This window comes from Chiloscyllium punctatum, chromosome 43 (assembly GCF_047496795.1).
Source record: "Chiloscyllium punctatum isolate Juve2018m chromosome 43, sChiPun1.3, whole genome shotgun sequence".
Taxonomy (NCBI): Eukaryota; Metazoa; Chordata; class Chondrichthyes; order Orectolobiformes; family Hemiscylliidae; genus Chiloscyllium; species Chiloscyllium punctatum.
The window spans coordinates 9,007,949-9,025,089 of record NC_092781.1 but is presented as its reverse complement, the minus strand read 5'-3'; the positions used below and the strand labels follow the sequence as shown (position 1 = coordinate 9,025,089).

The window sequence follows — 17,141 nt, the reverse complement described above, 5'->3', positions numbered from 1 at the left end:
GTGAATTTGTCAAGAGAGGAAATTGAATAATGAGGCAAGTTTTGCTATTACGAAGACTTTTCATAATCAAATAATCCTCTTAAATGTCAATGCTTCAAGTTGTTGGTCACTGCTGTAGAAATCAGATCAGTCCTCCGGGGAATAACCCTAAGGACGCTGCTTGGCCCAAACACTGTCCCCGCCAGGCAACACAGCTCCAGTGTGGTCCAGCTAGCGGAAAATTCTCCGACATCTTCAAACTCTCTCTTCTACAAGCTGAAGTCCCAACCTGCGTCAAGAAGACCACCATCATCTTTGTAAGTGAGGAAACAAAACTCATGCATTGTTCCTTAATGAATGCAGACCAGTGACCTGAGCACAATAATCATGAAGTGCTTCGAAAAGCTGGTGAAGGCCCACATCAACTCCATTCTCCCAGCCTGCCTCAGTCACTTAAAATTTGCCGATTAAAGAAGCAGGTCCACAGTGGGTGAAATATCTCTAGCCCTGCACCCCTTGAACATTTGCTCAAGGACACTTTTAACAGAATCTTGCTCATTGACTACCCCTCTGCCTTCAATACTTTTATACTCTCCGAATTGAACTCAAAATCCTGTGACATTGGTCAGGATTCTATCCTCTGCAACTGTATCCGCAGCTGTCTGACCCACAGATACCAATCATTGAAGATCGGCAACTGCACCTTCTCCCGAATAACCTTCACCACTTGCGTCCCCAAATAATGAATGCTCAACCAGTTACTGTACTCCCTTTACACCCACGATTTCCGAAAGAACACCATCTACACATTCACAGACGACAGCATTGTAGCAGGAGGGAAATTTGACAACGATGAATGAGAAGAGAGAAGGGAGATAGAGGGAACATTGACGTGATGCAATGAGAATACTTTCTCTCTCTCTCTCTCTCTCTCAATTTCGGTAAAATTAAAGAACACATAATTGACTTCAGAATGAAAGGAGAACAAAACGCTTCCATCTACATCAATGGGAATACGGTTGAGTGAATGGAAAATGTCGAATTTCCTAGACTGACCATAATGGACAAACTTTCCGGAACATACCATGTGTTTGTGCCGTTGGAAAATATACAACAATGCCTCTTCTTCCTCAGAGAGCTCGGATATTTTGGCATGTGCACAAGGACACTCACTATCTTCGACAGTTAGACCTTTGAGCGCATACTGTCTGGGTCCAGAAGGTCAGGTGTGGCAACTGCGAAGCTCAGGGTCATAACAAACTTCTGAAGGTTGTGTGCGAGTCCCAGACCATATGGAATCGAATCCGCTATCTATGAACTCTACTTACACATCTCGCTGCCATGAAACGGCAGGCAACATCATCAAGGACCTATCTCACCCCGGTAGTGTACCCCTTACATGCATTCCGTCAGGTATAAGATACTGAAGCTTTAACACATCCACCAGCAGGTGCAGGAACAGCTTTTCCCCAGATGTGATTAGACGGTTCTGAGACTCTCTAGCTCAAATCATACTGATCTTCCTGACATTGAATTTGCCTTGTGTCCACTCTCTACAATGTACCATTTGTCCAAGTCTTTTGTGATCTCCTCATCCTCGCATACGATCATGTGCCTCTATTGCTCATAAACAAAGGGTTTCACTATTGTTCGCGACACGTTTCAATACATAAATCAAATCAAATCCGAACCCAGTCACACCGATGTTCACAGATTCCGTGTAATTCTGATAAACCTGAAAAGACATTTAGACTAAGAGCATTAGTGTGAGACGGTGTTCCAAATGAATGTAGATGCAAACTGGCTATCGTTTTTCGATCAATATGATTTAATGTGGTTATATTTCTGTCAACACTAGGGTCAATGTTCTTCTTCCTGGGCTTTCAGTGCAACTGGTAGCATAGAAGGACAGTGGGCAAAAAGGCATGGAAACCTGGTTTCTCTCAGTGAACAGAATCTGATTGATTGTCAGGAACCACATATTGGATGCTATGGTGGAACCGCATTGCACGGCTTTGAACAAGTGATTCGATTTCAAGGCATCAACTCTGAGGAAACTTACCCTTATATAGGAAAGGTAAATCCCCAAGACTTCTAGTAAGATTGTGGTGGAGTCTGGGTTCATTCTCATTTCATTTTATTTCATTTCTTCGGTCCTGTCTGCGTTCACTTGTAAGTTTTCTCGGAGGTTATTTTAATTACCTCTTGGTGAAGAGCAACGCTACCTGTGAGTGTGTCGAGCAGCATGGAATCACAACTGAGAGAGCCTAGAGAGTTTGGGTTCCTGACGGCTCCTGTCCTGACGCCAATTCATGGCTGCTCAGGCGGTGATGAGTCTAGGTCCCCGGCAGTGTCCATATCCAGTACAATTTCGTGCAGACAGAAGATGAGCTCTGTTTTTGTTCAAGGCAATATCTGTACCTATCTTAGATTCACAAAACTAGCTCTGCAGGTGAGTCTTGGATTTTGGCAGCATCTGCATCCAGCACACATTCATGGAGGTAGGGTGCAAGTGGGTTAGTTTTCTGTTAGTGTCTGTATCCAGCAGAGGTTCAGGGAGGCAGAGAGGAGGTGAGTTTTGTTTCCTGTCAGTATCTGTATCCAGCTCGGATTCATGGAGGCAGAAAAGGTGAGTTTGGTTTCCTGTCATTACTGCATCCATCATCGATTAATTGAGGCAGATTGAAGATTAGTTTGGGTTCTGTCAGTGTCGCTATCCAGCGCAGATTAGTGGAGGGAGGGGAAAGGAGTTTTCAGATTCCTGTCATGATCTGTATCCAGCACAGATTCATGGAGATGGGGTCAAGGTGAGTTTGGGTACCTGTCATTGCAGGACACCATCACAGATTCATGGAGGCAGCAATGGAGCTTAGGCCCAGTCCGAGATCCGGCAGCAACTGCAGTGACTGCATTAGACAGCGATATCTAAAGCAGCCTCCTGGTAACAACAGAATCGTGTTTGGACCAATGTCATGCCCAGCAGCATCAGTGCCAACTACTTTCCTGAGGTCCATCAAGACCTCCTTGTGACCAAGGCATCAGCGGAGTCAAGATGCTGCCAAAGATTGGGCGACTTTCCTTCCGACGGTGATAGAGAAGGGGACACATGCCTGACCAGCATGTCCATGATGGAGCACTTAGCAAGGACTATGAAGTTGGACATTCTCTTTATTTCTCCATTTCTTTCTCCTTTATTTTGTATGTTGTGATATCAAATGTGTTTTGAGATGGTGCTGCAGCGTGGCAACACTAGACAACACATTTCCCTATATGTGCAAAGAATATGCACGTGACACTAAATAACTCAAATGAAAATTCTTCGGTGCTTTTCAGAAGCACGGACTTTTTCCAACATCCATGGTGTTAGACCCTGAAACGCAATGCTTTTCAAATGGGAGCTGCCATCCTGGATCTGTGTCAGTCCTTCCCTAAGAGTCTGCCCTCAGGTTTCTGAAATTGTCACTGTATAAGCACCATTAAGGAGGCTGAGAGAATAAAATCTTTCAGCACTCCCACTCATCTGAACCTTATCTTGGAAAGCTCTCCTGCATCTTGACACAACACCTCGTACCCTCAGACAATGTGTCTGAGGAGTTAAGAATACTTCACTTTCTGTGAATTAATGCTCACCATTCCCACAGTTCAAAGATGTGGAGGTTAGGGGGATTGTCTATGTTACCTAACCATAGTGCGCAGGGAATTATAGGTTAGGTGTTTAAGCCATGGGAGATGCAGGGTTACAGGGATAAGGTAGGGCCGAATGGGCATTTTCTATACTCTGGGAATTCTATCATACTGTGAGTTAGCATCTGGATGTGACGTTCGGCTGAATCAACGGAACATTCAGCATATTCTGTCCTTCAGACTGGGACGTGCGCCATCCACTATAACAGTTAACATCCTAACACAGCGATGGACAGATCTGAAGAGTCAGGAATGTCTGTCTGCTTCTCCCATATGCCCCAACGGGCTGGTCAGTCACTCTCATATAATCTGCAATTTTACATGAAAAGGAATGTGAATATGTTGATTTGTTAAGAGAGGCGTTTACTCTTTAGGAATGTCATTTACCATGCGACTTGCTGGGTTGACATTTGGCATATTGTGGTGTAATTAAGAAACTTGGCTTGAATCGATACTCAGGAGACGTTTTTGCGTAAATTGCTTTACAGTTGATGTTGTTCCTCCAGAAGCCGTTGTTGTCTGTCGACACGTCACAATTGCCCCGAGTCTTGGATTTGATTGGGATCAGCCTCTTGCGTGCAAATCCCAGCTCTTTGTCTCAGTGTAACACAGTTTCACCTTGTTCTTCAGTTCATTCTTCAAGTCCTTACCCCAGCTCTTCCACACTCTCATGTCTGGACTCATCGTAGATGACTTGCGCGTTATTATGCAGGACAGCAATTGCTTTTGTTTTAGGTTTGTGTCAACACTGTTTAATTGTTCCTGTGGTAATGTGAGACCACAAGCAACGCAAAATTTAAGTTCATTGTCTGCCCATGCTCTCTGCTTTCCAAAATCCAGCGTTTCATTGGCCAAAGAAACAACTGAATGAAAGAAACACTCTCGTCATATGACAGGCGTACATGATCTGGTGACTGGGCATCACTCTACACTAAACCTATTCTCTGGCTATGTTTTATGGAGGTGATGACCTCTCACGCACTGGCTGGCGAGTCAACATTAACAGAGTCTCCTCTTTTCATGAAGCTCCAGTGTAGGAATTGTCACTCAGGCACGAGCTGGACGAGAGAAGGGCTTTGCACAAATGACAGCGCCAAGGAGTGGTCATTACCAGACAAAGGCCAGTGGCGCTGCTCATCATGAAGGCAGTAACATTCAGTACAACAACCTGAGGGCTGGTATTGATCTTGGGTAACAGACCAACAGTAAGTGACTGAGTGAGAGGAGTGGAGGTGACGATCACAACACAGCTTTGAGGAGGGGTGTGTTTGGCTGGGTGGGGTGTGGTGCAGTGGGGTCTGATAACAGCAGGGGTACCCTTTCTCAACTGGTACTTGATATTTTCCCGACCCCTAAATCTACAATCAATGCAGAACACATTTGCATGTCGTTGTCGTCTCATGTTGATCACCTCATTCACCCCTGAATGAATTATATTGGCATTGGGATCAGAACTGCTCAGTATGATAAATTGCCAATTTGGCAGCCTCAGTTTGGACTCCAGCACGAATACTCGGCTTGTGATTCATTACAACTTTAGTCCCTAATTTACACTCCATAGTTGGGGAAACGACCTGATATCAAGCGTAAAAGCGAGAATGACACCCCTTTCCATTCAGGCGTGACGTGACGTCAAGGAGCCCAAGAAAATCTGGAGTGAATGGAAATTGGAAGAAAAAAATCTTTTGGTTGTAATTATATCGAACACACTGGAAGGTGTTTGCAGTTATTTGATGGCTTTCTGCTCGGGACATGTCGATCGGAGTTCCTCAGTGTAGCCTTCTTGGTACAGCCACCTTCAGCTGCTTCGTCAGTGGCCTTCTATCCAAAAGGTAAGCAGGGGGAATATCTACACGATTGTCAGCACCATTTGAATTTATCACATTTTGAAGAAATCTGTGTCCAATGCGGCAAGGTGTGGACAATATCTCCACTTGCGAAGATAAATAACAAATGACATTCTCACCAGACAAGTGCCAGGCAATGACATAATCCAACAAGTGAGGTAATTTAATCATCACTGAGTCTCACATTTTCAACATCTTTGAAGCCTTTCCATCAACTAAACAAAAGGCAAGGATATGGTGGAATACTTCATCATCCCTGGATGACTACAGCTCCGACAACAAAGAAAGAAACAGTTATTTTATTGGTTGTCTACTATAGACATTGGACAGATTGGACAGTAGATCTTGGAAACGTGCAGATATAACAGAATTGCTGATAAGGGTGATTTGAAATTCCCCAATATTAATTGGAACGTCTGTGGTGAAGATTATCTGGATGGAGATGATTTTGTTGGGTCTTTCCAGGAAGTATTCCTGATACAATAAATAGATAGGCCGACTGGAAGAGGCCATATTGGATTTGGTGCGAGACAATTCGCCAGGCCAGGTGTTAGATATCTCGATGGGAGAGCATTTCGGTGACAGAAAGCATAAATGCCACAAATGTGCAGTCGCCGTGGGTAGGAATAGAAACGGACTGTATGAGAGGGAAGCCGAAAATGTGTTGCTGGAAAAGCGCAGCAGGTCAGGGAGCATCCAAGCAGCAGGAGAGTCGATGTTTCGTGCATGAGCCCGTCTTCAGGAAGAAGGGCTCATGCCTGAAACGTCGATTCTCCTGCTCCCTGGATGCTGCCTGACATGCTGTGCTTTTCCAGCAACATATTTTCTGCTCTGATCTCCAGTATCTGCAGTACTCACTTTCTCCTTTATGAGAGGGAATTTAATCTGGGGACGGAATGTTTTACTACTCTTCGACAGGTCCCGTGGAGTGTAAATTAGGAATAATTCTTCTATGGAAATGCACAATTAATAGAAATGTGTAGCATTTTTTTACTGTGTTGAATAACTTTGTCCCAATGAGACTAGTGCGGAATTGTAAAGGAAATGAGCCCTGAATGACAAGAGCAGAAGAACGGGATCTGGCGAAAATTTTGTCGATTACAGCGTCGAAAGGAAAGAACTCAAAACTGGACGAAGGAAAACTGGTTGGGGGCATGAGAAAGCCATGGCGAGAAGGATTTGAAAATATCCGAATGTTTTGCACACGTACATTAGGAATAAGAGAATGATCTGCGAGAGTCTAAGCTGGATCCAAGCCAATGGAGGGAACTTAAGCATCGAGCGTGGCGAGATAGAGAAGGATCAAAATGAGTTTTTTTTTTTGCTGTAGTAGTCGTGAGAGAGAGGGAGCTTGATGATAGCGAGAATACTGGGGAAGAGCTTAATAGGCTTGAACTGATTGATATTTAGAATGTGGATATGGTATAAATTGTGAAAAGCGTGAGTATGATTCAATCTCGAGGGCAGGATTAGATATATCCACATTTCCTACGAGAAGTGAGAAATGAGATTGCTGCACCTCTGGCAATGATCTTTGAATCCAAGATCTTCACAGGAGTAGTTCGTTATGTTTGGAGGGAGGAATATATTGTAATTCTCTTCAAGGAATTAAATAGAGAAAAAAAAAACTGGGAATTATTGTCTAAGTAGGTTTACGTCTGTGGTCAGCAAGGTACTGGCAAAAGTTCGCAGATATAGGATTTTGGATTGTTTAGATAATGATTTTTGATTAAGGAAAATCAATATGGCTTTTTGATGAGCATGTCATGCATCACAATTCGTATGCGTTCTTTGAGGATGTGCTGAGACAGGTTGATGAAGGTCGAGCAGTGGATAGGATGTATATTGATTTCAGTAAGGTATTTGATGGGTTCCCCACGGCAGGCTCATTCAGCAAGTTAGGAGGTTATAGGATCTACTGAAATTTGGCTGCCTATATACGGAATTGGCTTGCCAAGAGAAGACAGGAAATGGTCGTGGATGGGATGTCATTCATTTGAAGGTCGGAGACCAGTGATCTCCTACAGGGATCTGTTCTTGGGCCTTTGCTCTTTGTTTTTTTTTATATAAATGGCTTGGATAAAGAAATGGAAGGTAACCAGAGACGTTTATCCAGGAAAAAGGCTGTCACGAGAGGTCATACAGTTATGGTCACTGGAGAAAGTAAAGGGAAGATACCAGAGGTAGGTTGTTTCCGCAGATGCTTTGATGCGTGGACTCCACTGCTAGCTTTGGAAGTAAAGTTAGAGACATTCACACCATTTAAGCGACTGCTGGTCAAGCACATGCACGGCAACAATTGGAGAGGTGTGTATTTAGGTTGATCTTAGATGAAGATAAATATTTGTCCCAACATTGGGGTCCGAATGGCCTGCAATTTGCTGCACTGTTCAGTGTTCTATGTTTTGACACTGAGTAGGTTTGACACCATCCAGGACATTCACTCAATTTGTCTGGCATCAAATCCACAAATATTAATTCCCTCCAATATCATCACAAAGTGACAGCAGTATATACAATTCACGACCTACAGCTGTGAAGTTGACTGATGGACTGTAGACAGAATCTTCCAAACCGAAGGCCACTTCCGCCAAGGAGGGCAGGAGATACAATTAACACCACTCCCTGCAACATCCCCTCAAATCAGTCACCATCCGGACTCAGATATTTATTGTCATTCCGTCACCGACTTTGGGTCATAAGCCTTGAACTCCCTCTCGAACAGAATAGTACCAATCAAAAATTCTGGAAATGTTCTGGAAGGCAGCTCATCACACCTTCTCCAAGCCAAGTTTGAATGAACGTTGACACAGTCTGCCACAACTACATTTTATGCCACCTTGGAATTAAACCTAGGTGAATGTGGCAATCCCTCCTGCTACACACAGACACCCATTCCAATATCACTCCCAGTATCAATCTCACCCCAGAATTGGCATCATGTTCTTCCCTGTGTCCTGAAGCTGAAGTATCTGCAACATTGATGAGAAGTAATTGAAAATTATTGACCAGAATCTTCACTCCATCAGACAGTAGCAACACTCTGAAAAGTCACCACATTTATAATTTTCCAATTTTCGTTAAAACACGGGCATGGTGGCCATACTTTAGACAATCAATATACTCCATCATTTCCAACATGCAGGAATTTACAGAGAGGCCAAGTGTGCAGGTGCATAATTCCTTGGAAGTGGAGCTGAGGATAGATAGGATGGTGAAGGAGGCACTTGGCACAGTTACCTTCATTGTTCAAATCATTGGTACAGGTATTGCGACGTCATATTGCAGCTGTACAGGACATCGACGAGGCCACATTTGTAAAACTCTACACAAGTTTTGTTGCTCTGTTAAAGGGACGATTTTTTAAACTTTCACAGGGTGCAGAAAATATTGATGAGGATGTTGCTGGGATTGGGTTTCAGTTATCGGGAGAGACTGAATAGGCGGGGCTTTTCTCCCAGCGGAGGAACAGAGGCTGAGGGGTGATATTATTGATGTTTATAAAATCATGAAGTACATGGATCGGGTGAAGAGCCGAATGGTTTAGCCATGGGATCGGCGTTCAAACCTAGAGAGCAGAGCCTTAAGGTGAAAGGGGAAATATTTGAATAGGCTCTGAGACTAATACTAATTAGTTGTAAACCAATGACTCTAATGTTGCAAGTATTGACGGTTTGGGAAACGTTTATCTGCATGTGAAGATTTGAGTTTACTAAAGGACGATCACAATTTTCAGATGAGTCGACCGAAAACACTGAAGAGGCTTAACTCTTTCTAGTCTAGTTTCGCTATGAGCTAACGAGGGAGTGAGCTTGATTGGGATATTGAATTGTTAAGACAAAGAACAATGTTCTTCATGTACTCACATTTCAATTCATTTGCAATACCATTGCTTGGTCTCAGTGTAGAATATTTCGAATACATTTAGCAATAAATATTAATTTTGACACAAGAAAGCCCTAAAAATGATCTGATTTGTGATTGTTTCGCGCCAAGGCTCATGTATGTATGGAATGACCTGCCTGAACAAGTGGTGGAGTCTGGGGCAATTACAAAATTTAAAAGGTACCCAGATGGGTATATGGATTGGAAGTGTTCAGGGCCAAATGGTCGCGAATAGGACGACAATACGTCAGGATATATGATCGTGGACGTGTTGGAACAAACGGCTTGTTTTCATGCTAAGTCACTATAAATGTATATTTTTCGAAAAAAAAGTGAACAAATATCACACAGATTTGGTAAAATAAATTGGCTGCCAAAGTAGGAATGCAGAAAAGTATCAAGAAAAGAAAAAATAGCTTTATTATGAACTTAATGAGCGTTCCTTTTCAACATTTTATTTAAACTATAGGATGGCGGCTTCTGCAGATTTCAACGAGATAAAATTGCTGCTAAAATCACTGACTACAAATGGGTTTGGGGAGGCGAGGCAGCATTGGAACAAGCAGTGAGAGAGATAGGACCGATGTCTGTTGTGATTAATGCAAGTCTGAAATCCTTTCAACATTATAAAGGAGGTAAGTCGCAGAGCACTGAATGATGTATTTGAATCAGATTATCGACTGTTCAAGAAAAGGTATTAGAAATCATAAATCTACAGACACATTTACTGTCACTATTTTGGTATTAATATTACTGCAAAGTTCACCATGGACCATGACCCTTCCCCTTGTTCCTCCCTACACCCCTCCCGTGTTACATGCCGTCCAGTTCTGTCAGATATCATCTAGTTAAAGCTAGACTATGCTACAAGGTGAGCTCATGAATGGTAATGACAAATGGACCTGCTCCCATTCGGAGTGATGCAAATAGCTCAAAACATTGTGCTATAGCTAAGAGAACTGACGGTGAGGTGTAACTGTCCTGATGTGCTGCTGAGTACCTGCACATGTCAGCGTTTTATTAATTGTAAACTGAAGACGTGACAGTCACTGTATCTGGATTAAGAGGAAGGGCGAGAGCTTCGACTTGAAATCTCTTGGCCTCGTGCTGAGAGTCCTTCACTCTCTGCTCCACCTCTTCTCTCAGCAGCTGTTTCTATTCTGTTCTTGATCTCCTCTCGTGTGGCGACTCGAGATGACTTGCAAAGATGGTGGTCTGAACAGGGAGGTGGACGCCTGCACAGCTTCCTTGTGATGATGACACAGGTCGTCTCCATGTGCAGAACTATTCCCTATTGACTCCGTCGACATTTCAAATCACAAAGCACTTCTACTGTACAACCCACAATTGGAGACAAACCCGAAAAATACTGAATGCAGAGTGGAGCTCCTTCATTACCCCAGGTGTAGGATTTTGTACGTTAACAGAATGTGTTAACACACATGGCAGCAAACCGATATTCCACACGGTCAGGTACCATGGTCAGTGTCTTCTGCACATGTCTGGGAAATTATTTCTACACCGAAAATAATTTCAGCAAGATATAAAAACAACAGCAAAAATTATTAAAAAATGGAAGAATGTAATCAAGGTCGGACCTTCAATTGGAAAACAGATAGTCTGTGATTAGGTGGAACAAGGAAATTAAATAAGAAAAGGGATGGTGGTCCAGTGCCAGCCGGAATGGACAGGAGACAATTAAAGAAAGTAAATAAATGTATGCAGAAAGTTTCAGGGCCTGAGGGAGTGTTATTTTTAAAAAAAAGAGACCTCGGGGCCCGCGTGCATAATTCCATGATTTTGGAGACACACGTCGACAGGGGAGTGAAAGCAGCATTTGTCAGTACATTGAGTATATGCTTTGCGATGTCATGTTCCAGCTGCAAAGGACATTGGTAAGGCCAGTTTCAGAATTTTATGTTAAAGTCTGGACTTTCTGCTGTAAGAAATATGTTGTGAAATTTGAAAGGATCCAGAAAATATTTACAAGGACTTAGCAAGGGTTGAAGCATTTGAGGGTTAGAGTGAGGCTGAATTGAGTCTAGCTTAGAGTTTTGCTGGAGAAGCACAGCAGCACAGGCAGCATTTGAAGAGGAGGAAAATCAAGTTTTGGGCAACAGCTCTTCCTGATGAAGTCGATTTTCCTCCCTCCTCAGATCCTGCCTGACCTGCTGTGCATTTCCAGCATAAGTCTAATCTGGACTCTGATTTCCAGCATCTGTACTCCTCACTTTCGCCCGAGGCCGAGAAGGCTGCAGCCTTGTTCGCTGGTACGACAGAGATTTAAGGGTGAGCTTGTGGAGGTTCATGAACAATAATGGGTATGGGACGAATAAAGAGGAGGAGAGTCCAAAACTAGAGACCGTACATTTAAGGTGAGAAGGAAAAGATTTAAACGTTAACTGAGGAGCAATGTTTTCACACAGAGCATGGTACATGTCTGGAATGAAATACCAGAGGAAGTGGTGGAGAGTGATACAAATACAACATTAGAAAAGGCATCTGGATGGGTAGATGCATAGGAATGGTTTACAGGGATATTGGCCAAGTGCTGGAAAATAGGACTAGATTGGTTGAGGATATGTGCTCAGCATGGACGATTTCCATCGAAGCATCGAAGCATTTCTACACTAAAAAGGTCTATGACTCTGAAGGATGTGCCGAGAGGAAGTGAGAATGGCAGAGGCGATGTCATTGGGAAACATTGATTAAAGTCAACAGACGTAAAGGTGAGGAGTGAGGACGATCAATTTGAAGACAGTTAGTAAAAACAGACATGTCAGTGTTCATTAATCAAAGCTAAATTAACACTAATTAAATATTTCACAGATAAACCATGTAATATGTTTCTCCTTACAGGAGTTTACTATGATGAAAATTGCAATGGATATGTAACTAATGACGTGCTGGTGGTTGGTTTTGGAATTGAGGATGGAATGAGATATTGGCTGGTTAAAAACAGGTCCGTACTCTTTGAAATAACAAACACCTGATCACAGACGGAGAAGGGACAGTGGCATGGAATGAATTTCCTGTCTCTATGCTGCAACTTTTGTATCTGTTCAGCGAGCACGTAACTCTGTGTTTATCTGGAATTGAATGCTTAATGGTTGTGCTGTCTGAGATGATATCTAAAAAAAAAGTCAGAGGCAGGTCTCCCATCACCAAGTAACGCTGCACTTACAAGTGTACGGTTCTTGTCTGAAGTATTGCTTCGCACAGAGGCAGGCATCAGAGTGTCATTAGCCCTGAATCACAACCAGTTTTTAAACTTACCAGTACAAATTACAAACATATGGTTAAAATTAACAGCTGTACACAACAAAAGAAAACAATTTCCTGGGGAAGTGGGCGGCAACGTCATATCTCAAACCCAACTGTACAACCTGTTCACAGGGAAACAAGGACAAAGCTCTAATCACTTGTCACTAGGACACTGATGGGATCAGATTAACAGCCCCAATTCTGGAACGTAGAACATAGAACTTTACAGCCCAGTAAATGTCTTTTTACACTCGATGTGCAACCAATCTGAAGGCCATGGAGCAAATACTATTCCATTCTCATCCATATGCCTGACCAAAGACCATTTAAATTTTCTGAAATGTGGCAATACCTCCACTGATGCAGGCAGAGTTCCAAGCCCTGACAACAATCTGAGGAAAGAAACTACCACTGACATCTGTCCAACGTCTATCTCTGTTGATTTTAAAGCCCTCCTGCCAGCCATCGCCATTCAAGGAAAAAAAGCCTCTCACTATCCAACCTATCAAATATTTTAATTAACTTATGTGTCTCAATTAATTCACCTGAAACTTTATCCTAACGGAAACAGCCTTAACTCCCTCAGCTTTTCCTTTTGCTATCTCCCTCCATAACTGGCGATTTCCCAGTAAATCTCATCTCAACCCGTTCCAAAGCATGCACATTCTTCCTGTAATATGGTGACCAGAAGTGTGCATATTACCCAGAATGTGGTTGCGACAGAGTTTAGTATGGCTTGAAGCATGATATCCTGTTCCGAAACTGAATCCCCCAACAATCAAAGCTAACACACCATATGCCATCCCAATAACCCTATCAACCTGGGAGGCAATATTCAAACATCGATGTACCTCGACACTGAGATCACTATGCTCATCTGCACAAGCACGAATCTGACCATTCGCCCATTACATTGGATTCTTTCCAAACTGAATCACCTCACACTTTACCGCGTTAAACTGCATTCGCCACCTGTCGTCATAGCTCTGCAGCTTATCTACTTACCTCTGCAATCCATACATCCTTAGTAACTGTCCACACCTCTAACGAACTTAATGTCATCCGCATATTAGTCCACCATCCTTCTCTTTCATTCAGTTCATTTCTATAAAAATCGACTAACAAAAGTAGATCCGAAACTGATCCTTACGGTACTTTATTAGTAACTGAACTCGAGAATGAATATTTTCCATCAAGTACCACCGTCTGTCTCCTTTCAGCCATTTATTCTTTGAGGCATCGCTGGCTGCCGTCATTACAATCACGGCAGTCAGGTTTGTAAGAAGCAGTCACATCTTGAGGGCCAGATTGGATACAAAATGTTTGATTAAACAAGTCCAGTGGTTCTGGTGAATACACACACACACACACACACACACACACACACACACACACACACACACACACACACACACACAGACACATTTCTACTTGATTTCCCAGAAGAAACATTATGTGGGTAGCTTATAAGAACGTACACATTGTTGTGTAATAAGGTAGATAGTATTACAGTGTAATGGGTGCTGGAATAGTTTGGTAAAGCTTGGAAATGTGATTTGGGCAGGGTAACCGGATATGGAACAAATTCTAAGGCCGAAGTATGGTTGCAGTTTAGGAGACACGGGGTAACCTTTGCCCAAATCAACCTATGCTCTGCACAGACTATATCCTGTGGCAGGCAACCTCAGAACGATGTTGGGTGAAAAAAAACCCTGAGAAAATCTCCTCCACCATAAGGCAAGAAAGAAATCTCCAGGAGGCCATATACACTTTCACTCGGCCCTATTCAATTAGAACTTCGTGTCTACTCCAGCTGCAGCCTATCCCTGATGATGATCTCATCCCATTTGAATTGTTGCAGTGAGTCTATACGTAGTATAAGGAGCAGCAATTGATGTTAAAGAAAACAATTTACTCTTTCCACCCTGATGCACCTTATTCTTTACAACTCATTGTCTAGCTCAGTAATTCCATAATTCAGTCCCGAAAATAATTCCAATCATATACAAGAGTGAAAACAGCTGCTTCTCCAAACATGTCTCTTTTATCAGCGTTTTGATTCCAACACCAATGGATTTTCTTATTTTGCAGCTGGGGAACAGACTGGGGTGAAGACGGGTACATCAAAATTGCTAAGGATAGAGGGAATCACTGTGAAATTGCCAGTTTTGTGCGGTACCCTATCGTGTAACGAGACAACTGATAAGACAGAGCTTCATCAATCCCAGCTGAATGAAAACCCGGACCATTTCTGTTAATGCTGACTCAGTCAAGGACATTGCTTTAATTGTCTGCTGCAAAGTTAAAAAGTGAAATAATGACGATTTTTGCACATTTCTATCACTTCATATAAAACCAATGGCACTGTCTGATTGATACGTATAGCCACCGTAAATGATAGAGTGAATATATTCTCCAGCTTGGAGAAGACAATAATCTGCCTGTACTGCTGATGACCAACAATATAATAAAGGCTGCCAGCAATCATTTTCAGAGTTTGTTTGTCCAAACGAACGTATTTGTTTTTGTGCCTAATGAATTGCCTTGTCTGCTATGAAATCTATTGTCAAACCATGTTGTAGACAAATGCACAGAAAATTTGAAGAGTCTGCGTTTTTTTGACACCAGCACAGTTACTGAATAAATGCAATGGGGTTGTTGAGGACAATAAGGCTTAATTGAACAGATTCTAACCAGAAACCCTCCTGGAAACAGGTTAAGCCGGTCAGACTGTAGACTGGGAGTGTCCCGATGAGATTCAGTTCAGACAAATGCGAATATGTCGTTTCATCTACTAATTGTCACTGAACAGAAAAACTGGAAAACCGAGTATTTTATGTATGGCAAAGCAATACTTGTGGAGAATCGTAAATGACAAAAAGAGGTCAAACACAGATCTTGTGAAATAGACGAATACTGGTTTATTTCTGACGATATCATGGGCAAGAGAAATTGCTAGGAGTGGTACAGCATGGACACACTGCACAGATAATTCCAGGATTCTCTATCCCGTGCTGCAGATACAAATAGTGTGCATAGTGTTACATCCGTGTTCTGGTGCATTGTTAATTCCAAGACAATATGACTTAAATTATATTGAATGGAAAAAAAATTATAATTCTAACAGGGGTGTCCGTTCCTCGTCTAGTGCAGGTGCTCATCTCCAGTTTCCTCGTTTCAATGCTTATGCAGGGTGGTGTGCAATCTTCCGTCGTATCAGGTGTCACTCAGTCTCAGTAGGCTTTGTGGGGTTATGTACTTGAGGAGACTGGGGATGGCCTCACATCACAACGCTTCTATAGAGATGATGCTATTGTGAGCTAGGAATACTGCTGTCAGATCATCTCAGGAGGGCATTCATTGAGTCTGGAAGCTGTTCAGAAAATGGCTTGTTTTGCTGTTTTGTTACTGAGCTGGTTGTAGACAAGTTGAGGTATTTTGCGTATGTTGTGTTTAGTTAATAATCGACACGGCTTCTGCAAACAATTAGTGGGCACGCAGAGTAGTTCATTTTTTTCTCTCCGACAATTCCTCCTTGTTTTGTTTTTGTCTGAGAACTGAGTTTGAGGTGAAGGGGGTGTGTCGCAAGAACCGGGGGGTAATCTGACGCGGTCGGGCGAGAATCAGTTGGTTAGTATTTGGAGTCCGAATCCAAAGCTGCATATTCCTTGTCGGTTGCAAAGTTATTGTTCGAGTAGGCCTTTATGATGCATGGTAAGGCGGCGGGGGAAGCACCTTGGAGGACAAACGCTGGGGATTTAAACACATTTTAATAGCCATGCAAGTCTTGCGATGTCGACAATGATAGTAATGACGAATATGAATCCCTATAGCAAGGCTATGCTCCAGGTAAACTGTCGCAGTTCTTGCCCAGTTCCATCGGTCCCATTTGTTTTTGCGGTAGCACATTGGATATGCCAGGCTGGGTTACTAATGTCCACACTGGGGTTGGGTAATTAAGTGCAACAATCGGAAACGATGAGGGTGCATGCGCCCACTTTCTCGAACAGCAGATAATCCTGGATCATCCTGTTTTGCAGGGTACCATTGGGGATGCCAACAGTTTTGACATTCACCTGGTCGTTGGCTACCTCCTCCAAGGTGGGGGCCAGCTGATAAGTTTTTATTTTGAATCGAGTGGTTGCATATTTGGGTGAAAGGATAGAGAGAACCAGGTCAAGATCGGTGAGACTTCGCTTCCTGTGATATGGTGGTGTCGTAAAGGGAAATACCGGGAATGGTATGCAAATAAGACTGCACCGCATATACAACATAACAGCTCCTGGGTCAGGATAATGAAAGGTAGGCTTTGGGGCCACAAATAGCATAGATACCATTATAGATTCTCAAATTGTCGGTCTGGAACTCTCTCTAGGGTTTGGTGAAGGTGGTGTTTTGGCTGGTAACGTTGAGGACGTGAAGGATCAGTAAACTGTCTTCTCCTGTGGACCACCTTGCTGTGGGAGTGAGGACATACGAGTT

The 17,141-nt window shown here is 42.9% G+C and overlaps 1 protein-coding gene across 1 annotated transcript; it reads left to right on the top strand.

Moving 5' to 3' along the window:
• Positions 1-7,597: 7,597 nt before the first annotated feature.
• Positions 7,598-14,850, top strand: LOC140466504 (cathepsin J-like). The gene is made up of 4 exons (XM_072561987.1): positions 7,598-7,693; positions 9,865-10,030; positions 12,255-12,357; positions 14,751-14,850. Exons 1-4 carry the CDS (start codon positions 7,598-7,600, stop codon positions 14,848-14,850), a joined length of 465 nt encoding a protein of 154 aa, XP_072418088.1.
• The last annotated feature ends 2,291 nt before the right edge of the window (positions 14,851-17,141 follow it).

Excerpts from the sequence above, each read along its gene's own strand:
- LOC140466504 (XM_072561987.1), top strand. The coding sequence starts at position 7,598 with ATGGAAGGTAACCAGAGACGTTTATCCAGGAAAAAGGCTGTCACGAGA. Across the intron at positions 10,031-12,254 it reads CTTTCAACATTATAAAGGAG|GAGTTTACTATGATGAAAAT; the intron begins GTAAGTCGCAGA and ends TTCTCCTTACAG. Across the intron at positions 12,358-14,750 it reads TATTGGCTGGTTAAAAACAG|CTGGGGAACAGACTGGGGTG; the intron begins GTCCGTACTCTT and ends CTTATTTTGCAG.